Below are 24,102 nucleotides of genomic sequence, written 5' to 3' on the forward strand. Positions count from 1 at the left end.
GCTTTAATGTGTGCAAAATAGTTGCATGCCATCGTAATGAAGTGTATCTGTGTTGCAAGACAATTAGGTCTGGATGTGGTGAAGCATAAATACACTTTCATTATGCAGGAAAACACCATAAATGTGTTGGCTGAAGTACTCATAGTAGGCAGAACATACTGTTTTTCTCTGTACCTTTGTGACATGATAAAGCTAAATGGAAGAGAGAACTTCTAGAAAACAAAAATTCAAATGGGAACCTGTGGCCAAGTGATACCTGTGTTATGTCACAGCAGAGGATTTTGCACACAATGAAAGTGCTAAGGGAGAGAGAGTGTTATTTTTTGTCTTTGTTGTCTGGAAATGATCTATATTGAGCACTTACAGGAAGCTGTATATTTTTAAGAGTATGTGTGCACACATCCATTTGGCTTCCAAGTTAAGCATGTACTGAACTGTTTTCCTGATTAAACAGGAGGTAGTGGATGGAGCCTCTGGCAGAACACCAAGTTTTGCCAAAGGGAGAAAACTGATACAGGCCTCTGTGTGCAATGCCTAAAATAATTTTACTCTTCATGAAGACACTCAAAGGGTACAAAATGCCAAATACTAAAGGCCTGATTAAGTATTTATTCTTAATGTTCCAGCCTCCCTCTTCAAATTTCCCGCTTCTCTAGCTGAATAATTTGCTGGTTTGCCCTCAGAGCTCATGCTGTAATGCCTAAGCAGTTTATATCTCAGAAGGGTTCTTTCAGTAAGGAATGAAATTTTGTGTGAACACAAACAAGGAACACATAAACTTTGGTTCATGCTGTACAACAGAACTCATAGCATAAGTCAAAAGTCAGATCAAGAACTTCCTGTTACTTGAGGTCTGTTTCACGCTCCTGCTCTCATTCATGGTGCAGTAGGACAGGCAGATTTTTCCTTTGCGCATACCACTGAAGGTAGATACATTTGGTATTTTCCTGTAGAAGGGCATGGAAATTGTTACCCAGTAACTAATGTGGATTATCTTGTTTTGCAAATGGGCTGTTTCAAGTTCCATTTTGGTGATGTGCAAGTTAAAGTGCCTTCTCCCTGCCTTCCCTAGCAGTAGATGTCATTTCATATGCTGGAAATCTGCTGTTTCACATCCCTCTTCCATTTTGCTGTATTGTGCTTTGCTTCTCTATCTTGTTCCTGCTGCTGCTTTTTAAAGAGAGAACTACATTTATTCCCATAGAGGTTAATCTATTTAAAATTATTCAGGAAGATTAATTTTCTTTTGTATTTGAAAGGGTGTCAAATTTCCATTCAAGCTACTTAGGTTCTCTTATGCCTGGCTGTGGGAGAGCATTGTCAGTTAATATTTACAAACACTTTCACTACTGTTTGTTGCAGTAATGGAAACTTTTTAAAGTGTTCTGCTACATTTCTTGTCCTTCATCTTTTTGACGTATGGAAAAACCCAGAAGACAGATGTAGTCTAAAGTCCTTCTGCTGAAATCTCTGTACTGCATAGTTCAAATTGATGTGCAGTACAATTAAGTCCAGGACAGGGAGTGTGCACAGGTTAATCTCTAACAGGTTTTCTAGCATATGTTGTATCTCATTCCATGTGCATCTATGCACATCTGTGATCCTATGCTGTGTGTGCACTCTGGTGTTGTGTGTCATCTGTACAAAAAGGCTCACAAACAATTGAGAATATTGCTCTTCTGTTTGTTAACTGTAGTCATACCAATGGCTGGCTGAGATGGATCAGTAACTGAACTATTTTGCTCTGCAGTTCAATGATTTGTTTCCAAGTTTATATTCATATGCCGAAAGCTAAGATTTTAAGTGCATTGCTGGGCTTAGATCATCATGTATTCTGGGTATTCTGGTTCTGATTACTTTTGAGACACATATGCTTTTTTGTTTGCCTTTTTTTTCCTTATTTTTAAGGGTCTTCCAAACACAGCAGCAGTGAAATATAGTAGTTGTTATATGGCTCTCACCAGAAAAAGTATGCACTCCCTAAATTAGTGAGTTGCTGCTATCTTTGAAATAGCATATGTGAACAGACCTGATTAGAATTAGGATTCTGAGAAAGCTTGTTGAAAATTGTTTATGAAGGTATAGCAAGATTTCAATATGAATAATCCTTTTTGTTTTTTAGATTTAGAAGGAAATGCATGTCAAAACAACCAGCTGCTAAAAATAATTCTGGCCATGCATCAGTTTTTCATCTCCTCTGCAGACATGCTTCAGAAACTCGTTGATCTATATCCTTTGTAATCTTCACCTGCTTTTAAGGTAGCTTGATAGCCAGACAAGTTTAAAATGGGTAAGTAGAGGATATTTAATCTATGGGTGTATTAGTATTCTATTAGTTATTCTGTATACTTGTTCTTCACAGTTTTTGGTTGTATGGTGTGCTTTTGTTTGGTTTAGGGTTGGCGTTTTTTGTTTGTCAGGTTTAGCTTGTTATACAGAGAGGAAAAAGGGAAACTCCAAGTCAGGTTTTAAGTAGGATAAATCACCCTCTGTTGGCTGGGGAGGGAATATCTAGCAGGTGTTAGATGAATGTAGGCACTTCCATTAGGTACTGTGAACCTGGATCTAAGTTTTGGATTTGTGTCTCTCTCTGTTCACTATCAAGTCAAAGAGTAAAGAACAAAACTGTATCATCAAGGTGTGAAAATTTTTGATGAAAATTATTTCTCTCACACGCACTCAAAATTGCTGAAATAAATCATAAGCTTTTCCTTTCTATTTGTTCTCATTTGAGTTGACTGCCTGGACGCATATGTGTGTGTTTCTGGCTCATTAGGTTTTTCACAATGTAACTACTAGATCATATTCACAATACTAGCCTTTCTTTGGAATTTTTATTTGTGGAATATGTTACTGTCTTCTTAGCTTTACAAAACGTTTACTCCTAATTAGATGAGCACAGTACAGGATGGACACCTGTCATGCTAAGAATCTCCATCCAATTTTGGTACAATTCAATTTAATAATCTTTTCTTTCCTCGAACTCTGTATCTTCCAGGCATTTACAAGCAGCATCCTTACAACAGAGCATTACTGGAACACTGACTGTCTGTCTGTAGCAGGACTGTCTTGCTGCTTCTCTAATGGCAGGTGTTGGATCAAGTGTGCTAAGCTACAGCTGTGGTGTAGTGTTGTGTTTCACTTAGGCTCCTGGGCTCTTGGAAAATGCAGCAAAGCCAGTGCTTGCATCTTCTTTCTGAGGTGTAACATTTTCTACAACCAGAAAAACAGTTCAAACTTTTATTAGACTTGCATATTTTGGAAGCTTGGTTTTTAACTCTGTATGTAGCTCCCTGTAAAGACATTGAAAGTTAAAGACAGTTTTGAATGGATCAGGTATTCAGAGCTCTTGTATTTTGCAAAACCTTGCAAGTGTTCCAGTTACACTGTTTCCCATCCTCTAAATTAAGGGAGAGATTTCAGGTGGTTACAAGTTCTTTGTAAGTCATCTAATTCTAGTCATTCAGAGAGGAGCCCTTAAAAATACTTGGGAACTTAATCAGACTTCGCCAGTCCTGTAGTCAGCATAGTGTAAGCCTGCTGAAAGGGGAGATGGCATGTCCCCTCAGCTGTGGTAGATTTAGGCTGCAGTTAATTGCAATCGGATTTTGAGTGGATCCACAAGGTATTTTCATTACATTGTGTTTTTCATGCCTGAAAATATGTATGTCATCACCTCCATCAGAAGAATCAAGAAATGCTTAATACATTTTTCAAAGTGGATTTTCCATGACATCCACAGACATTGCCTATGATATCAAAACATGTTTTAAAGAGCTAATAGACTAAAAATATGGTTGTTCCGTTCAGTTGCCAGAGCAAATAAAGTGAAAACTGTTGTGTAGCTAGAAAGGTGAGGTTACTATGGAGAGGCATGTTACATTTTGCTCTGCCATTGTCAACAACTGGTTATGTTTAAAAGAAAAATGCCTTTTTTTTTTTTAAGTCTCCAGTGAATTAGCTGAAAAGGATTGCTTCATAAATGGATTGATAAATTTGGTATGAATATTTCAATTTTTAATGACATCTGTCATTGCACGAGTTTTGTGAGAAATTTTGAGGCATGTTGCAAAGAAACATGTAGAAAACAGAGTCCTTTTGCTGGTTGACACTACTCAGTACTCTGGCAACAGCACCGGTATTACTCATAGTAGTCATAGTTGCAATAAACTTCGGTAGCAACCTGGGGATATACTTTGTATATACTTTGTATATACTTATGTAAAACCCTAATCTGATATAACATTTGCCATCAGCAGGATGATTCTTATTGCTTACAGGAATAAGAATAAGATTGGGAAGTATCAAGCTTGTTTTATTTTACATCTTATGTGAATGGATGTGGTTTTCCTTAACAGTTTTCTACCTATCTTAATGCTTTAGAAAATAACTCTTCCATGCTGTGTGTGAAGATATGCTATTTTGTGAGGTAAGTATGTTCCTGGTTGCTAGCTATTAGTTGTTAGCTTGCAGTTATCTATGTGACGAATATAAATATGTTTTTGCATGTCTGAAATTCACATAAAAAAGAGAAACAGGTATTCTGCTTCAGCTTTTCAAGGTTCACTTTAGCAGCTCTACACAGAAAGGTCCAACTGGCATTTAGCAGATCTGCTTAAATCAGTGCAAGAGTTCTCGGGTCACAGTTTTGAACTGAGTCTATATGAATCTGTATCTTAAACATCTGTGAAAATTGACAGAGCTCAGGAAATTGTAGAAGTGTGTCTAATATTATTATATAGGTCTATTAAAATGAAGTGGGATATTGCAGATACTTCTATACTAAGCAAAGCTCTAGTGCATTTGGGAGGTAATTCTCCTTAGTACTTCTACTTGCAGTGGTCCTGGAACACTCTAATTTTTACCTATTAAGTATAATAAAGTTTGATATCTCAGTTTAGAGAAAACAGAAGAGAGGGAGAATATTCAGCTCTAATAGATTGAGGATATGTCTTTTTTACAGGAAGGGGGAAATTATTAGTAACAGGGCAGTAGAATTTGTTTTAAATTGTGATGATTTTATTATCTCAGAGCTGATTCTCATTGGTTATGTCAGCATGCTTTAGTACTGTGCGAGATCTGGTAACATTTTTGCTTCCAGGCAAATTCATACTTACATGCATACCTAAAAATGTGCATTTCCATTTTTCCCACAAGCACAAGTTTTTACATGTATAGTGCTGGGTACTATGTCTGTCTGGGATGGAATTAATTTTCTTTATAGCAGCCTCTATAATGCTGTGTGTTGAATCTCTGAGTAAAACCCAGCATTATTTTACCTCTTGCTGAAGAGTGATTGCACAGCATCAATGCCTTCTGTTTCACATCTCTCCCTGCCAAAAGTGGGCTGGGGGTGAGCTTGAGGCTGGGAGGGGACACAGCTGGAACAGCTGACCTGAATTGACCAAAGGAACATTTCAACCCATAGAGGCTCATACTAAATTTCAGCCTAACTAAATCAAAACCTTTTTTTTTTTTTTTTTTTTTGGTGTGTGTGGGTTTTAATTTTAATAGGTATTGGATTACAGAATTTTGGATTATGTTCAAAATGGACTCTAAACTATCCACAGCTATGGAGGAATTTCAAGAAGTGGTTCGAGCTAATGGTGAGGAGTTACATTGTCGTCTAATTGACACATCTCAAATGTGAGTGTCAAAGTCTCAATATACTCAGAAAACAAACTTCTGCTCTGAATTTCCTTTATTTGATTATAATGTCTCTCATAAGTCATATGTTAGCTGTCCTTACAAGAGTTTATACTTCATTACAGATGAAATATATGTTATGCAGTAGAACAGAATGCCTTTCAAGAATGGCTTAGGTTGAATTTAGCTGCAGTGTAGACTTTGGGCTGATTCTCTATGACAGCCAGGTTTTACCCTGTCCAGGGAACTTAGAAAATTTACTCTGTGGGTCAATAGCAAATGGAGACAGTTCATAGAGGCTGATGAAGGAAATCTAAGGATTATTAAACGGACGAGCTCTGGATGTGTTCAGTGAAGACAAAGTTACAGATAGCTATTCTGAAAATGTAGAGCTGATTGCAGAAATTATATAGACTCTCATGCTGTTCAGTAAGACAGTTCTATTGTACTTCAAGTGCTACATCAATACAATAAAGACTAACAATAATATTTTGTCATATAATCTCTAATGCATGAAAGGAGTTTGCTGTTTTGAAATTCAAATAATTCAGTTTTTACTGCAGTAAGGCATGAAAACAATGTTACCTCTGACTTAAGGAAAAAGGAAAATTTTGCTCTTCAGTAAATAACTTGGAGTAATTGTGTTTTAAAAGAAATTCTAGGGATTGGTCTAGAAAGCTGACACAGCGTGTAAAGGCCAACACCAGTAAGAAACGGAAAGTCTCACTTCTTTTTGATCACCTTGAGCCAGAGGAGCTGTCAGACCATCTTACCTATCTTGAGTTTAAGTCTTTCCGAAGAATATCAGTAAGTTATTTTTATTTATTTATGTAATTATTTATTTATATTAAGCAAATATGGGAAAGACATAGGAGAAACGGCAGAGGTAACAAACAGCACAGGATTAACTCTGCCATACGAGATGTTGGACATGCTGAGTCTGTTTTCAGACTCTTTTACTTTACTAGTATTGAAGGTGGCCAGTGTAACTTAGATTCTGAGTAAATACTCTTCTGCTACAACCATATGAGAGTGAGAGAATGAATCTCAACTGTGGGAGAGCTGGGGCAAGATCAGTTGGAAGGAAGAGGAGAAAACCTTCCAAAGAAGCTTGTTTTGTTAGAACAAGGGATGCCATTGGACACAAGAACAGGAAAACTTGGAATATTCTCCTAGAATGCCAACCTTCTGTGGCTGTTGTGATCAGTGCAGCAGTCCTGTGCAGTGATTAGTGCTGGACTCTGCTTGCCTTTTTTGATTGTGCATAACAAAATAAAGACCAGAGATAAGAAAGCACTTTAGAAAATGCCATTTTTAAAATAAGGAGGTTAAACATATTTTATTATGCTGTCATATACAGAAACAATTTTTAAGGATTTATCCAAGATATTTTTTGCTCAGTCATGTGTGTAGCTGATAAGATGCAAACTTCCCTATGCACCTTGGCTTCACTTGCATCACGGTATGGTACAACATTGCCTCTTTTCAAACCTGATACAGTTTACACATGGAAAAGTGAATGTTAGGGACCAAAATCTAGAAGGGTTGCAAAGTCTGTGTGAAAATAAGACTGAAAGCAAAGTTATTTTTTTAGTGTGTTGTTTTTTTGCTGTTTCTTGTTATTTAGTTGGTTTCAGTGGGTTTTTTTGGTACCACTACAATATGAAGCTGAATCTGTGCAAGAAAAGGGGCTCTCACTAGGTGGTGGAAGATTTCACAGTCGTGTTTTCATGTACTTTGTTTTGAGCTGACAGTACATGACTCTGTGTTTTGCGTTAAACTCAAAAAGCTGTAGAACTGAAGTCATGCACAGATTGCTGCCTGTAGGCAGTAATAATATGCAAAGCTTATATAACTTACCATTTTCAAAACCTCTGTGCAGATGTAAGGTAATTAATGAGTATAACAAGTATGATTTTAGTCAGTGTCAGATGTGTCATGGAGTTCCAACAGTTACATGCATGTATATATTTTGTATACAGGGTACCTGCATATGTTTTTGTATAAATTGAGACCAAGACTTTGGGTCAGAAAATTATATGTAATTAATAATTAGTTATATTAATTAAACCTTTGCAGAGTATATATCTAAACCTTAGATGTGCTAAGCTGCAGAATCCTTTCGTTGTTCTAATGTGGCATCATACACCAGGAGAAAGATTGAAAATGACCAGCTGTGTTATTAATCCCTGGAATAACTATTTAAAGGCCTGGGCATTTGAAAGTCAGAAGGGAATATTTGATCACATACACAGCATACAGCAAAATCTTGCATGAGATACCATCCATCTTGCAGCAAATTAGAATGCAAGGAGTGGTGCTCACAGAGTAAGGGCTGGAGGCATGCTGGTGCTTGGAAAGTATTTTAATCACTAGTCATAAAGTACAGGGAGGCCACAGTCTTTTGTAAGAATCTGGATTCTGGATTCTTGTTGAGGCTCTTGTTAATCATCGCAATAACAGACTCGAGCAATATTTAAATACCTAAACTACTTTAGTGTATCTGCCACTAACAAGCTTCTTATAGTTGACTTCAAATTATTTGTGTACCACAATTAATTCAAAACTTTCAAGTAGCATTTTAGAGATTAATTTCTTCAGGATTTAAAAAAAACCCCAAACTTTTCTGAAGGAGATTACTGATGAGAAAAAAATATATACTGATTCGTAGTTGTACTGAAACTGCTATGAAGTTCATAATTATGTAGTCAAAAATTGAAAAATTATCTATCTTATAGAGTAGTTGTTTAAATTTTCAGATCCAGCCAAACCTGGCTGGAGTTCAAAATTCAAAGAATAATTGTAATGTAAGTACTGTGTAATCTCAGAGATAGCTCTACTTATTACTAATATTTCTTCCATTTTTAATTTAATAAGGACAAATCTAGAGGTGTCTGCTGTCATCCGCTTTGACAGTGCTAGTAGTTCTTATTAAACGGATGGAAAAAATTTAAAAAGTTGCAAGAAGATGAGAGAGTGAGTGTAAGAAACAAACAACAGCCTGACCTTTGCTTAAAGATCAGTGCTATTCCACATATTCCTGTGGAGAGGAATGTATATCTCCTACAGCTATGAGTGGTTTTGGTAAGATATTAGTGGTTATATTAAAGAATGGAAATAAAAATCCCATGTAATGTTTTCTGATTATTCAAATTCTAGTGTATTTTTGTTAATGGATAAATCAACAGAATGAATAAAAATTCTGTTTAACAAAAGCAAATTATTTCTTCTCTTTAATTTTAATGTAAGAATGGCTTAAAAAAAAAGTGTGTTACAGGTATCTACTGAACAATTTTAGATTGTCTTGATTAAATAAGAGAATCTCACAAGTTGTATCAAAACTTGTGAGTTTTGACAGCCCTCACTCTTAATAGTCTTATCTCAGTTTTGTATTAATCCCATTGAACTTGCTTTTTGCATTAGTGTAGCTTAGTTCAGAAGTGTGCCCCAGCTACAGAATACATGAACTGAACACTGAATTCCCTTAAACTGAGTTATTAGATTACAATTTAAATTCTGTTTAACCTTCCCAATAGAAGTCAATGAATCTGTGAAGCCACTGAGGCTGGGAGGAAAGCCCCAGTGCTATTCATCCTGGGATTTATAAGAGCCAAGACTTCTGAGATATGGCCAATAGAAGCTTTCAGTTAATTCAATTAGTGGAAGCCCCTGCTTTGAACTTAACCAAGCTTTAACAAAGGAAATATTTCAGTTTTATGGATAGTTCAGGTGTAAAAGATATGGTGTATATTTCATTTGCAAAGCAGACCTCTGTCCACACACAGATCATGAGGCATATGAAACTACATTAATTTTCATTTACGCTTCTTTTGTTTAAGTTCTCAGATTATCAGAACTACATTGTGAATAGTTGTGTGAAAGAGAACCCAACAATGGAAAGATCAATTTCTCTTTGCAATGGTATCTCTCAGTGGGTGCAGCTAATGGTTCTGAGCAGACCAACACCACAGCTTCGGGCTGAAGTGTTCATCAAGTTTATCCATGTTGCACAGGTCAGTTAAAATCTAGCATGTTTGCTGTTTATTTTGTCTTTCTCTGATGCAGCCATTTTTCTGCTCTTCCCATGCCACTACTGTAGGGTGAGCTGGGAGTGTTGGCACTGCTCTGGTGGTTCATGCACACCACATGTGCATTTCTGTGTGTGGTGCTGTCTTACGAAGTGTTCAGATATTAGTGTCGTGGCACCAGGACTTTCTCATTTCATTCTGAAGAAATTATTTTCACTGTAAAACTGGACTTGCTTTTGAATCAGCATGTGAGATTCCCAGCTGTGGCTGTGAAGCTTACCAAAGCATGAGAGACCCTGATGGCTTTGGCTGTAATTAGAGGCATTCCACCAGAAACACCTTTCTGGATAAAAAGAGAGCTAGGGTCCTATTTGTATTCTTTGCATACTAATTCAACTGCAGTCATAACAAAGATAATAGGCAGTGTTTCCTATTTGTGGTAGATTGTGGGAAAAGGGGGAAATACTGAGGAGGTACTTTGAAGACTTACTGTATCTGAAAATTTAATATTTGATTTAACAACAGTAAAGTTCATGTTACACCTAGTAAAATCATAGCTCATCACCAAAATACATGAAGTCAAATGGCACAAACTTGTAAGACTTTGGAGGAAGACAACAGAGGAAATTAAAATTTGGATGTGCACATTGAACAACCTGAACCTTTCATTTATACTGTTTTTTGTTTTTTTTTTTTTAATGTGAACACAGAAGCTTCACCAGCTGCAGAATTTTAACACATTAATGGCAGTGATAGGAGGTCTCTGTCACAGTTCCATTTCCAGGCTCAAGGAAACAAGCTCATGTGTTCCTCATGATGTAATTAAGGTTGGTATTGCTTCTAAATTTTGCAAATACGAGAACCTTTAACTTTTTTTGTCACTGCACACACTAAAAGTAACACACACTGAAGTTTGTTGGGTAAGATGGAAACAAAGAACAAAAATTTCTTTGGTTTTGAAGGGTTTCTATTGATTATTTCATCTCTACATCACCAGTTACTCCTATACTTCTTGCAACCCCATCTTTCTTCAAGACTTGTAGAGATTTTCTACAGTTTCTCCTTTAGCCTCAGATGTCATGAGCTGCACTTTCATTTACATGCAGTAGTACAAAATAATATTCACATATGAAAACAAAGTGAACACTTGAAAACCAAACTATTGTCTTCTGTAGTAACATTGATCATCCTTAATCTGTAAAATGCTAGCACAGAGCTCTCACTTTGAGTGAAAGGACTGATTTTGTTCATCTGATCTTTCCATTTGACAGGTTTTATTTAATTTAGACTTGAACAAATTTAGCCCTAATGCACACATGGTATGGTGGACTGTTAGGAATCTGTTTTAATTTCCAGTTAAATTCTTGTGAAATACCATTGAAAGCTATTGAAAAGGGAAGGAAGGCATATTTTTTAGCAATGCTTCTTAAGCATTCATGTGGCTTCCTAAGAGACTTCTTAAGACAATAAGATACTTTCTTCTTTTGGGGCCTGAAAGAATCCATGAAGGTATCTAATGAGCCTGTTTTGATCACAGTATGATCAGCCTAAATAAACAGTGCATACCTGGACCTGAAGTGTAACCTCCCAGTGGAAATGTTTACAGCTATCAGAATCTATAAAATCAGTTAGAAAGCTTATTTTAGAAACATATTTTTCAAAGTTTGTCATTTTAAGGTCTGCATGTGTGCACATCATTTGAATAACTTCTTGTTTCAAGAAATTGTATACAGGTGCTAATAGAAAACAGGTAATAAAAGTCTGGTAATTAATGACTTGTAAACCTCACACTTCGAGGTTTAACTACGTCAAACAGTTTGCAAAGGTTACAAATGGAGAACTTTGACAGGAATTTCCCAGAGAAGACATTAGTCCATGAATTTTATTATGTTAATGAGTCAATTTTGTACCTGTATAATTTTAAACAAGGGAAATATTTATATTGCTAGACTGAAGATTAATTTGGCCTTCATAAAAAACACAAGATTCTGTTTCTAATTCATTTCCATGGAAAAAATTTTCTTGAAAAGACAGGTGTAACACCTTGAACTGTTCTGATCACACCATGATGGGATCATGGCACAGCACAGGATTTCACTGCCAGGACCTCTCCAGCAATTCCAACTGGTGTCCTGGAAGTCAGAGAATGCATTCCAGATTTGAATGTGAAGATGGCTGCTCTTATGAATGTCAGAGAGCTTGTGCTGAGCTTACACATTGACTGCATTCAGATCTCCCTGATTCAAGAAAATCATCTCTTTTCATTTGACTAAATGGGGAGTGTAAGGAGACCAGCAGTATAGATTAGGCTATAAATTAACCATCTATAATTACATATTAGTACCTAATTTATGGCAGTAGGAAATCTAGAACACCTAGATTTCACTCAAAGTTTTGTAATTTTTTTCAAGAGTAAATTTCTTAACAATAATATGGGAAGTTCTTGGCTGTATAACAAAAACAGAAATAGTAAGAAGTGCTGACTCTTTGCTTTTATTTTTATTTTTAGGTGTTTAATGAGATGACAGAATTGCTTTCGTCTTACAGAAATTATGATAGTTACCGACGTGCCTATAACGAGTGCAGTAACTTTAAGATCCCAATCCTTGGGGTCCACCTGAAAGACTTGATATCCCTTTATGAGGGCATGCCAGACTACTTGGAGGACAAAAAGATTAATGTGTACAAACTATATTCTCTGTATAACCACATAGATGAGCTGATACAACTCCAGGAAATGCCACTTCCCCTGGAGGCTAATATGGACCTTGTTCACTTGCTTACAGTAAGTGTGTTAGACGAGATAAATGCATCCAATTAAAATTGTCATACACGTATCAAATAACTAAATAGAGAATCCCATTAGTTAATTAATTGAATAAATTAATTGAATACATAAGATTGTAATCTTTTTTTCCCCAAAGGGGAAATGTTCAGGAATAGAAGAGAAGATAGTGGTGATGATTTATGTGGCAGCAAGGGTAGAGGTGCCACTTCAGCAGTATGCTTCAAATTATTTCTGTAAGGGAAGGAAATGTTTATTTCTGCTTCACTGTATTCCTCTCTGTACTGTCAGTAAGGAAGATTCCTTGTGTTGAAAACGAAATCACACAAAAGTTCAGTCCCTCAAGATACTTGGCAGTTCTAGCCAAGTTTCTTCTGGTGCTTAAGAAACTGTCTGACATAAACGTTGGTCACATATAGCTAATGTATTTCACTCCTAGTCATATCTAGTCAGTGTCATGCTACTGAAAAATTTATACTACCTAGGTCATTGTTAAAACTATAGTTTTGGCTTCTCCTAGTAAGTTAAAATACTACCTTCTATTAAAAGAGTAAATCTTCCTTTCTTGTTTCTCAGTTTTGTTTGGCCTTAACAAGTATCTTACCTTGGAAAAACCAGATAGTCCACTTCCACTTTCTGGTTACAAGCCCTGTTTCAGGAAAAAGATAATAGATAAAAATGCTTATGTGCCTGAGGTTATTTGTTCTGTCTGGGAGCACCCTTGTGTAACATTAAGCGCACATGCTCAGAGCCTGAAATACAGCTATGTGAAGTGGTGAACTGCTTACTTCTTCCTGCTATTTGTTTTAAATATTTTGTTTGAAATTATTCTAAGTATTTTTTTATTCTAAAAAATGTTTTATAAAATCAGCTACTACAAATATGTAGAACTTTGGTCATAATTTCATGCAGGAATATATTACAGGATATAAATGAGAAGAAATACTTCATTTCAATGCAGGAGCTTCTGAACTCCCAGCACTCCATGTTAGAGATTTCCAGATAATGGCAATAACAGTCTGTAATGTAGAATTGGACACATTTCAAATCACTGTGAACACCTGTGCAGCTCAAGTTCATTTTCTTCTAAGTGTAATCTACATTAAAAAAATCACCAAAAAAATATGAGTGCACTCCAGCAGCAAGTTTTTAAAGTAGTAGTGACTGTTCAGGGATTAAACTGATGTGTTTGTTTTCAGCTGTCCCTTGATCTTTACTACACAGAAGATGAAATTTATGAACTTTCATATGCACGAGAGCCTCGAAGTCACCGAGCTGCTGTAAGGGCCTCTACAGATTCTTAAAAAAGGAGGGCTTTTATGAGTGATTGTAATTTAAAACCAGGATTTTTTAAAAGAAAATTTTATCTCTTGCATTCAATTTAGTATTTTATTTTACTATATGCTAAATTGAAAACATTTTAGCTTTGTAGACTGAGTGAAATCTATTAAAGCACAAATTGTTTGGTTGATGATGAAGTTTAAAATGGAATATATGGCATGAGTTGACACTATATAAGGTTTTATAATATGAACACAATGACAAATGAAGTTGCTCTATAGAGACATGACATCAGTCTTAATCTTGGCAGTTGATACTGTTTTATTCAAATGGAAAATCTTATATGATTCAAATGATGAAACCCATGAATGTTATGTGGTAGTTTTGTTCCTGTTTTATTAATATGGAAAAGATGGTGATTTTACAGGGCTGTCAGTGAACTGTGACAATTTAAGGAATGACTGCTCTTTTGAACAGTTCAAGGAAGAGCTTAAGCACCATGTAATTATCAAAAGAATGATGTTGGGTCCAACAGGTCATTTCTGCAGTCTTGTGTCACATAGTCCACTGTCACAAATGGAAAAAGTGTAATACTGAAAATCTTTCCATGTGGTAATAATGAAGTTCCTTTCAATTTTTTAAGCCTATGACACCTTCCAAACCACCAGTAGTTGCAGACTGGGCTTCAGGAGTGGCCCCAAAACCTGATCCAAAAACCATCAGCAAACACGTTCAGAGGATGGTAGATGTAAGTAAGGTTGGCCAGTGTACTTCATACTATTGTAAACATTTATAGCCTTAATCTCAAGGTATGAGAAAATATGGGGATGGGCCTTCTGTGCTCACAAACAGATACTTTTGCCTACCTGTAAATAGCAGCAGCAGCAGACATGAGGCAGGGGTGGAAATTCCTTCAGGGGGTGAAGGGCCATCAGGAGCTGGGAATGCTGGTTTGTGCATTTGCAGAGCCACGCTTTCAGGGAGCCAGGGAATACATTTTTACCAGGGCCTCCAACATCATGTTACTGATGCAGAGGCCTCTCAGTGGCTTTGTTACACACAGCAATTGTTTTTCGTTTCCTTTTGGGTCCCCTGCTTTATGGGAAACAATTAAGGTTCTTGATTCCAAAACTGATAGAGGTAGAGATGTAAAGAGTTTGTCTTTGCTTACCTGCTTCATTGCTTTCCTGTCTAAGCACTTCTAATATTGTGAGGCATCCTTTGATACACACTGTTTTGGAATATATTTCTAAATTTATTCTGGGTGTGCGCCTTGCCTTGCAGCAGTGACAAACAGTAATACATTCCTCAAGTGGAAACAGGTATCTGCCTGAAAATTCTGCCCTATAACTGATTTTCTCATAACGCTGTCCCAATGAAATAAGCTAGGCAGCTGCACTCATTTGGCTACAGAAACCACCATGGAGACCACTAATTGAGAGCATTAGTACAAATTGTATATGTGGGCCTGGACAGAATGGTCTTAAAGCAGAAGTAAAAAATAGCTGTCATCGTGTTGTGAAGCTTTTAGTCCAGCCTGTAGTGACTTACCAATGTTTTGCTGCAAACCAAAAAATCGTAATGCTTTTTTAGTCTCAAGCAAAAAATGCAATTAGGCTGTTGCACTGTTTAATATACACTGGGAGAAGATGGGAGATGAGATCCATGAATAATGTGGAGGCTTTCTAAAGTGGTAATTGAGACCATCCTCATTATAAACTATTACACTCTTACCTTGCACAGTCTGTCTTCAAGAATTATGACCATGATCAGGACGGATACATTTCCCAGGAAGAATTTGAAAAGATTGCTGCCAGTTTCCCATTCTCGTTTTGTGTAATGGCTAAGGACTGGTGAGTGCCTGCTTATCAACTTTATGGCATCTGTTTTGGGAGAGATTTAGGGGGTTTTGTGTTTAAGTTGTACTTCATCATTAGGGTGTTGAAAGCATCCTCTTCAAGCACAGACAGAAGTGAAAACATAAATGACAAAAGCATCTTCTAAACATGTTGTGAATGACCTCTTCATTTGCCTTACAGCAGTGGTATCCAAGCTCATTTAGAATGGAAAACAGACGATAGAAAAAGAAACTTTTTTCAAATTATATCCACTATATACTGCTAAAGAATTTTCCTATGATAAAGCTGTCCCTTAAAAATAGAGAATTGGCGTATGTATATTTTGATAACATCAGGAACATTTTTCTTAACATATTAGAGCATGGGAAAATACAGTAGTGATTATTCAGAGGTTTACTATGAAGTAATTTTGAGGTTGCATCACATGTGCAGACATTCCATTTATCCTGTCAGTCTGCAGTTTAAATGTGTAGATCAGCTTCTGTATACTTTGGAAGCAGTTGGCAAGATTACTGAGATCACTTTAGCTTTTTGTGCATTAAACTATTGCTATTATAAAATGTGAAGGAAAAAGATACTTAATTCTCTTTATGCATTTGGCAAAATCTATGTCTCACAAACAACTTTTCTTGTTTGTTTCCAGGGAAGGTCTGATTAGCAGGGATGAAATAACAGCTTACTTTATGAGGGCTAGCTCAATCTATTCCAAATTGGGACTTGGCTTTGCTCACAACTTCCAAGAGACCACTTACTTAAGGCCCACTTTCTGCGACAACTGTGCTGGATTTGTAAGCTTACTTTTTAGTAAATTATGTTAACTTTCTTTGGAATTATGACTTTTTATCTCATAATTGCCTTGTGTCATATACAGAAATGGATCTTTATAAAACATCAGTGAACACCAGACTTCTGCCTCTGTAGATGTTTAAGGTACCCTTTTCTCCCCTCTTGGCAGTGTCAGTATGTTTAAACATGGTTCATATTTTGTGGGGTTTGGTTATGTCACCAAAAGCAGTCTCAGGCAAGATTTCCAAATGCAGAGCCTTCCACTCCTTGGGGCTGCTAGAATTCATGTCCTGATACAAACATGACATGCCTCTGCCTGTAGCATGGAAGGTTTCATACAACTGACCAGTGTTGTCCTACCAATCTTCTATTCAGCTGAGATCAGACAAGGGTGCTGAGACAGAAGAATTCTCCATCTACTCCAGCTCCACAGCTTCTTGAGGAACTGCCACATCTGCTGATGCTGATGCTTGAGCTAATTCAGAAGATTAGCTCAAGATATTTTGTTTGTCATTGAGACACATAAAATATTGTTTACGTTATGGTAAAGGGGTAAATAGTTCTATTTTGACATTATGATTAGAAGTGCAGAAAAACAAGATACTCTGCAAGTGCTCAGATCTTAGAAAAGAGTGGAGCTTTTAGTGTGGTTTTTATCTGGGGGTATCAAACATGCAGAGAAATATATTAATACGTAGGCTTTTTCTTTGTTTGTTTCAGCTATGGGGAGTCATTAAACAAGGATACAGATGCAAAGGTAAAGTACTTTATTCTTTGTTAATTTTAATCTATAATTGATAGGGAATGACAAAAACCTGTGATCATCCTGAGATCCATGGCTGTATCTACAGACCCATTTAATCTGACCTCCCAGGGAGGACAGGACTGATTCAAGAATAGTGTGACAGATACAAGAAATGCAGAGATGAAGGGACTTGTAACTGACAGCTCTTATGCTTTGCAAGGCATGACTGAATTCAGAGGGTTTGGGAACAGACCCTTGGACAAAAACATCACCACTCTGTGAATATTGTGCAGCATATTCCTAAAATCTATTTTGCAGTTTTCTTCCTCATACAGGTATCAACTTTCTCTGCAGCTCCTACAGTCAGAGCCCTTATGTGACTGAATGGTGCCATTTTGTACTTTCATAATGAAAAGGAGTTTTAGGCATGTATAGCAAAGGGATGTTGTTTTACAGATGTATGTTGTTACAGGTAATGCATGTAGAGAACACCAAAGAAGGCTTCTTGCTTCCCAGGAGGGCAGTAGTGCTTAGATGCTACACCAGAGCCACTGAATCATGCAAACATTATTTTGTTTACAGACTGTGGGATGAACTGTCACAAGCAATGCAAAGACCTGGTTGTGATAGAGTGCAAGAGAAGACCCAAAACTTCAGTTGCAGACAGCAGCCCAACATCTGCTCTTGCTTCAAGCCTCTGCCCAGTAGGAGTTAAAGAGCAATTCCATGGTGAGAAAAGATCCAAATATGTAGATAATATTTCCTTTCTTTGCTCCTTTTTCTTTTAAAGCTGTTGTACAGCATCCTTTTAGGTTTTGTGAGTTAACTGCAGTGTTCTATCTACATAGAAACTAGAAACAGGTGTGTATTAGCTTTTATCAAGTAACACCGTTCCTGCTGTAGACTAAGGATGGACTCCCTTTCTGGGAGATCTCTTGTCACACTACACAGTGTATGGTGCACAAATTCCACCAAATAAGGGGTAAATCTTCTGCCAGACTCCCATGAGAACTTGATGCCTTGTGACATGAAGAGTTAACAGACTTCCTTAACTCTCTCACCTTGTGACAAGCAAGTCTTGCTTTTTAGCAAGTTGTAATATTGACTTCTGCACTGTTACAATTCTGACTCACATTTTAATGTGGAGTTTATAAAGGCAGTTTTCCTGTGTATCCGTGTGCTAGGAAAAGCAACAGCTAATTATTGTCTTTATTTTTCCACTTCAGTAGCTGAATCTCTAACTCCTATCCATCTGTGCATCTTCTACAGAATTGGAACTGAAAAATCTACACTTCTCTGTTCTTTTCTCCTTATATCAAACAAACTGTATAAAATTTTCTGTGTAGTCTTCCAAAGAAGGAATGTTGTCCTTGAAAACACCAGGCTACTTCTGTTTTCATTTGATGTTCCAACTCTTTGCATATTTGCTTTCTTTGAATTTCTTTCCTGTTCTTTGCCGGTATTTAATGTTCTTCAAATCTGCTTCCTGCCACTTTGATTATCAATCTTTTGTGTTATATTTAAGACTCATACTGCTGGATTCCACCTTAGGCTTCCTGTTAGCATATATGTAGAGCTCAGTGCAGCCCATTTCTCTTGACACTATGTGCATCTCTGTGATTGTGTCTGAAATGACTGCAGCACTACGTAATAACCACCTCTTACCCAGATCCGAGTTTTTCTCAAGCTGACCTTGATGCCACACACCTGTTTTCTTCTTACTGATCCATATTTGTGTTACTGAGACAGGGCTAAGAGTTGTTTCAAGGGACACAACATTGAGAAACTTCTAATGACATCTATTTTGGAGAGCAATGAATGTAAAAGTCAGTAAGGAATAAATGCTTTATTTATTAAAACCATGTTTAATTACCATGCCTCCTGTTTCTCCTTTTCTGGGAGAAGATCTTGCCTTAATTTACCATATATATTTTAAAGGACAAGAAGAAGGATCATTCACCTTTCCTAATGGAGAAGTAGTGGAGCACAGTGAGGACAGCAAGGATCGAACCATTATGCTCATGGGTTCCTCAGCTCAGAAAATCTCAGTGAGACTGAAACCAGCTGTGATTCATAAAAGTACACAGACTGATCCTGTACTGCTGGCTGGTGATGTGTCTCGTAAGCGGAGAGAGAAGAAAGAGCACAGGATGCCAGAGAATCCTTATCTCCAGGCAGCCCCAGCATCCTCCACGTTCCCAAGCCCAATTCTTGGCCGCCGAAGGGCATTTGTTAAATGGGAGAACAAGGACTCCAGCCACAAAATGAAGGAGGAGCATCACAGCTGTAAACCTTCATACCAGGAACTTGAGCAGGTACTTAGATGATGGAACAAATTCTGTTTTACACAACAGTATGGTCAAGTGGTTGATGTGTGGGGGAGTGGCTGGGTGGCAAGGTGTCACTTCACTCCAGTGATAGCCAGTTGCAGTTGAACAATCCATGAATGACATCATAAAGTCTTAGCCACTTTAACTTCCAGCAATGCTTTATTTAAATGATAAATTTTAGTGTTAGTACAGGGCTTTAAAGACATTCACACTGATCCCTGTCTGTTCTAGAATGTGAACATAATCCAATCACTCAGGACAGAATGTTGCTCTGTAAAATGAGGAACATAGTTCTGAATTTCTTCCTGATTTTGGTGGCCTCTGCTCCCCCAGGTGACAGGATATGTGGGGCTGAGAGGGTAGGGAGCTCTGCTTTTATTCAACTGACAGATGTAAGGACCACCAAGAAATTTTGCTGTGGACAGGATGCTTCTTGCTAGATTTCACCTGCATCAGCCCCATTGTGTCTCAGCTTACTCTAAAGTGCTCTGACACAACAGCTATTCATAACACTGTGTCACCTCAAACATGGGGCCCAGGTTCAGGTTTGTACAAACACCTCTCCAGACAGATTAAAGAGACTGTTGCAATTCCAAAGGTGCAATTAATGGACAGATCCAGCTATAATTATGAGGAACAAAGACTTATTTTCAGACTTTTTTCTCAATATTTATCACTATTCTGTGATGACCACAGGACCACAGTCTAATCTTAGAATGATGACTATAACTTTCAAAATATCCCTTGGTGCTGATAAAGTGAACTCATGTTTTATCAAAGATGAGTGGTTTATTAAGACCAAGATTAAGACAATCTTCCAGTACAAACCACTTCCCTTTCAATCACCAGTATATTCAATACAAGGATGTGAAGCATGGATGTAACTTGTAAAAATGTATTCTTTAAAATGTCCCATTCATGTGAGCCCTGTAATTTACACTTGCCCTTGCTCCCTCCTTCTGACCTCAATTACTAAACACCAGATGATGTTATGAATGAATGGCTTCTGCTACATCAATTTCTGCAGCAGTAGAGTGGTAAAGTGTGACCTGTGTTGTTGTTTCCCCAGACTGCTGTTGTTATGAGAAGTGCAGTGGAGGGTGGATAAGTGCAGGTTGTGGACATGAGTCAGATACCAGCTGGTGGAAAGATGTCAGAGTATACAGGAGGGTAGAGCAGGGACTGTGGAAATATTCAGATAGGTTACTGGTTCTGATGAGAGCTACACCACTTTATTTTTATGGCAGTCAACCTAAATATACAACCAGACAGTCCTCAAACAATTGCACAATAAAATACAATTCTCTATTTTTTTTTCTTGTTTGTTTAGGAAAGGAATATTCTAAAGGCAGACAATGAAGGCTTAAAGATCCAGCTGGAACAGGCACACAAAACAATTGAGTCTCTCACAATCCAGAAAAGAAACCATGTAGTTGACAGTCTACAACACAGAGACTGCTCCTAGCAGATGAGAGGAAAATCTCCCATGGAATGGAAGAAAGTAAGACTGAAAGAGGGGCTCTGATAAAGCTGCTTACCAAGTGAACTGGAGAGAGAATCTGAAGGATATTAAGCAGAAATGTTGTCTTTACTACATTTCTCTTTTAAACATGCACTCCCAAATATATAAAATAATTTTGACCTTGTAAGGTAATTTAGCATTACCTGTGCAATGAAAACAGTATCTTCTGGGTTTGCTTTTAAAAGAAGTGAGAGTGTTGCTGAAGTCTCTGTTCATGTTGAAGACCATATTGATTTCCCAGTGACTTACTTGGCTGCCAGCAGCACACCTTACTGTACAAATGTTCTGACAAAGTAGATCTTCATAAGACTGGGTCACCTCAAATTTGGCCCAACTCAGTTTTATAGAAACAAATGTGTGATAAAGCTGAGTAAGTAAAACTATAGAAAAAACTACATTAAGAAAAACAATTCCTTCTTGGAGCTGAAACCAACTAAAGACATGAAGTGAACGGTCACATTTAAATCCAAAAATTAACAATAAAATTTAAGTAGCTAAGCTAGTGATATTTGATTGATCCACACACTTTAAGATAAACTGACAGTTTTTAAAAACATCTTTCAGAGCTTTAGAAGTTCTGCTGCTCAAACATTTACCTTTATTAAAGTAACAGAAGTGAGACGATAGAGACTTTGAATACTGCTTCCATGCCATGACTTGGAAGATTTAGTTCCCCTTATTTGGCATAAGGAGTAACTTGTTGTCCACATACAGTAGATATGGAACAAGGTTGATTATATTTCTCTCGCATCAAAGTAGATGCCATTGTTGAGCAGAATCTTTAGAGCCATATTATGAGGGAAACTGTAACTGAGCAATCCCTGTGCAATAGCTACTGTATTTCAGAGCTCCTAACAAGATTTCTCCATTTTCTCTCTCCTGGATTTCACATGCACTTTACTTTAAGAGTCAAGATGAGTGTGCTCCTATGTCTGTAAATTTTGTATAGTAAACGGTGCGAGGGAGGTAACTTAAAGACACAAAGTGTATATATTTTTAAGAGAAAATAAAGTCTTTCAAGTTACTGATAAATCTACTTGTCAGAATAGCTGATTTGAAAATTCCATTTGCATTCCAAGAGGATCTGTATGCTTAGAGTTGTATATTTGTCATCACACATACAAACATCATAGACAAAGACCACTTAACGCTCAACACTTCTGAGTTTCCAGTTCCATTATAGATTGAAATTTATAATGACAATAGCATCTGTGCTTTGTGTTCAAAGTGGCATAAATATACATTCCATCCACAATTTACAGTCAATACCAAGTATATGGATGCTTTATTTATAAAGTTAATTTGAAAGTATTTGCCAGTTTAGTGATTCAAAATTGCTTGGAAATTGGATTGTGCTTGCAACTCCATGTGTAAGTAAAAACAAATGGAAGGAAAGACTAGTAGTAGTAGATTTTCTGTAACATTACTGTAAATAACTGAAATGCATAGGAAAAAAACAGCTCTGAAGATGGTGCAGCTTTTTTCAACTCATACACTAAGCCTGAATTATTAACAAGTAACATAGAATTGCACTTTGGTCAGTGAAGCAATCAGAATGGCTGTCAGGTCATGTCTGCAAACTTGGTTTACCCATTTTCTGTGAGCTTCTTGATTTTGTCCTCTATTCAGGGAACTACAGCAAGATGTATTTCTAATAGGCATTTAACAAATAAAAGTCTGTTTCTACAACTATTAAACAAGATAAAGGTTGAATATATTTTCACTTATTTAAAAAATAAGTGGAGGAGCAGCTAAGACTCATAAATCTTACTGTACAGCCAATGTAAGTGCTCACTGGTGGTCTAAACTCTGGATTGGAACAGAATTTGTGTATATACTTTGTCTGTGATGGAATTTGGAGATCATGAACAAAACCTCATAGTTAAACGGAAAATTCTCTAATATCAGCAGCTGGTCCAAAGGTTACTGTGTAACTAGCTACTTAATACTCCAAACTGAATTATGACCACAGATTTGTACAGTTCTAAGTGCTAACCCAAAGTTTCTCTGTGAAGTTTGCTTGTTCAATTTGAAAGATTTAAAAGGGCTTTGTTTGCAGGAATGTCTTACAGAACAAGCGAGCAGTGCTTCATGTGTCCTGAAATTTCCTGCTTCAAAGAAGTCAGTTGATACCTGGATAACTTCAGAGCTCTCTAAGTACCTTCAGGTTCTCTGTTTGCCCAAAGCCCCTAACAATTATCTCCTTCCACCCCACCTTAACAGTGGAACCTGACTACAGGGAAACTCTTAAAACTGACAGTGCTACCCAGACAAAAATTACGTGCCTTTGTGTTAATCTTCAAGCTGCTTTATGTTAGGAAACTAAGAGACACAATTAGAAGTGCTGTTCAGAAGTTATCAAACAGTGATACTGAAAGTTATCTCATGGCTAAGTCAAAAAGAAACACTCACCTCTTCCTTCTCTAGGTCCAGCTCTGCTTACAAGAAGGCAGAAAGAACAAGCACCATTTCCCGTTCGTTTAAGCGTGAATTCTGATTGTTTAAAGATAAAAGTACACAGATTGAGTAGTATCATAATTAACAAGGCAGGGCTACTGTTCATATTGAGGTTAAATACAATTGCTTTTAGATTAGCTCATATATGTTTTGGAAATACGTTTTTGTTCTAGCAGCATGTGTTATTTTGTTGTAACTGATCTCTATGGCAACTTGAAAAAGTTCAGTGCTGTCCGAAAAGATTGAAGAAGTGTACAGATTGTAAAGATTTTATATAAATTGTAAGATTTTGGTTTAATATTTATAACAGAAAAATATTAAAATTGCATTTCATGCCACCTCTGATTTTGTATCTCCAAGAAATCTATACAACCGATACTCATCTTCCTTGACTGTTATCTGAGACCCTTCTGCAGCATTAACCTAGTGCCCGTGTCTTAGACCAGCTTCACCTTCTCCGAGCCTTGGAATGGTGCCTGGGAAACTTGGGAAGCTAGGTATTTGCACATTATTTGTTGGGTATTTTACTGGCTGACACAGTGAAAACACTGTGTTGTTACTCACTGTTCCAAGTATTACAAAGCACCCATCTTCACTATCATATCCTCTTACTTTTGTTAAGAATGTTAATTTTGAAGATTTCACAGCACAGTAGCCAAGTTT

At 37.0% G+C, this 24,102-nt stretch overlaps 1 protein-coding gene across 2 annotated transcripts in view; it reads left to right on the forward strand.

The window, feature by feature from the left end:
- The window catches only part of RASGRP1 (RAS guanyl releasing protein 1), a 37,272-nt gene extending 13,488 nt beyond the window's left edge, over positions 1-23,784 (forward strand). Inside the window, exons 3-17 of one of the 2 annotated variants that reach the window (XM_058806309.1) lie at positions 2,123-2,228; positions 4,367-4,429; positions 5,515-5,646; positions 6,300-6,453; positions 9,486-9,659; positions 10,385-10,501; positions 12,184-12,459; positions 13,659-13,739; positions 14,384-14,488; positions 15,484-15,593; positions 16,243-16,387; positions 17,106-17,142; positions 17,713-17,859; positions 19,069-19,445; positions 20,791-23,784. In XM_058806309.1, the coding sequence (XP_058662292.1) occupies positions 2,123-2,228; positions 4,367-4,429; positions 5,515-5,646; positions 6,300-6,453; positions 9,486-9,659; positions 10,385-10,501; positions 12,184-12,459; positions 13,659-13,739; positions 14,384-14,488; positions 15,484-15,593; positions 16,243-16,387; positions 17,106-17,142; positions 17,713-17,859; positions 19,069-19,445; positions 20,791-20,925 (2,159 nt within the window). In that variant the 3' untranslated portion in view covers positions 20,926-23,784. The remainder of the gene's footprint in view (positions 1-2,122; positions 2,229-4,366; positions 4,430-5,514; positions 5,647-6,299; positions 6,454-9,485; positions 9,660-10,384; positions 10,502-12,183; positions 12,460-13,658; positions 13,740-14,383; positions 14,489-15,483; positions 15,594-16,242; positions 16,388-17,105; positions 17,143-17,712; positions 17,860-19,068; positions 19,446-20,790) is intronic. The other variant, XM_058806310.1, reaches the window with a different exon arrangement.
- Positions 23,785-24,102: the final 318 nt, after the last annotated feature.

The sequence above is a fragment of the Ammospiza caudacuta genome, chromosome 6 (assembly GCF_027887145.1).
Source record: "Ammospiza caudacuta isolate bAmmCau1 chromosome 6, bAmmCau1.pri, whole genome shotgun sequence".
Taxonomy (NCBI): Eukaryota; Metazoa; Chordata; class Aves; order Passeriformes; family Passerellidae; genus Ammospiza; species Ammospiza caudacuta.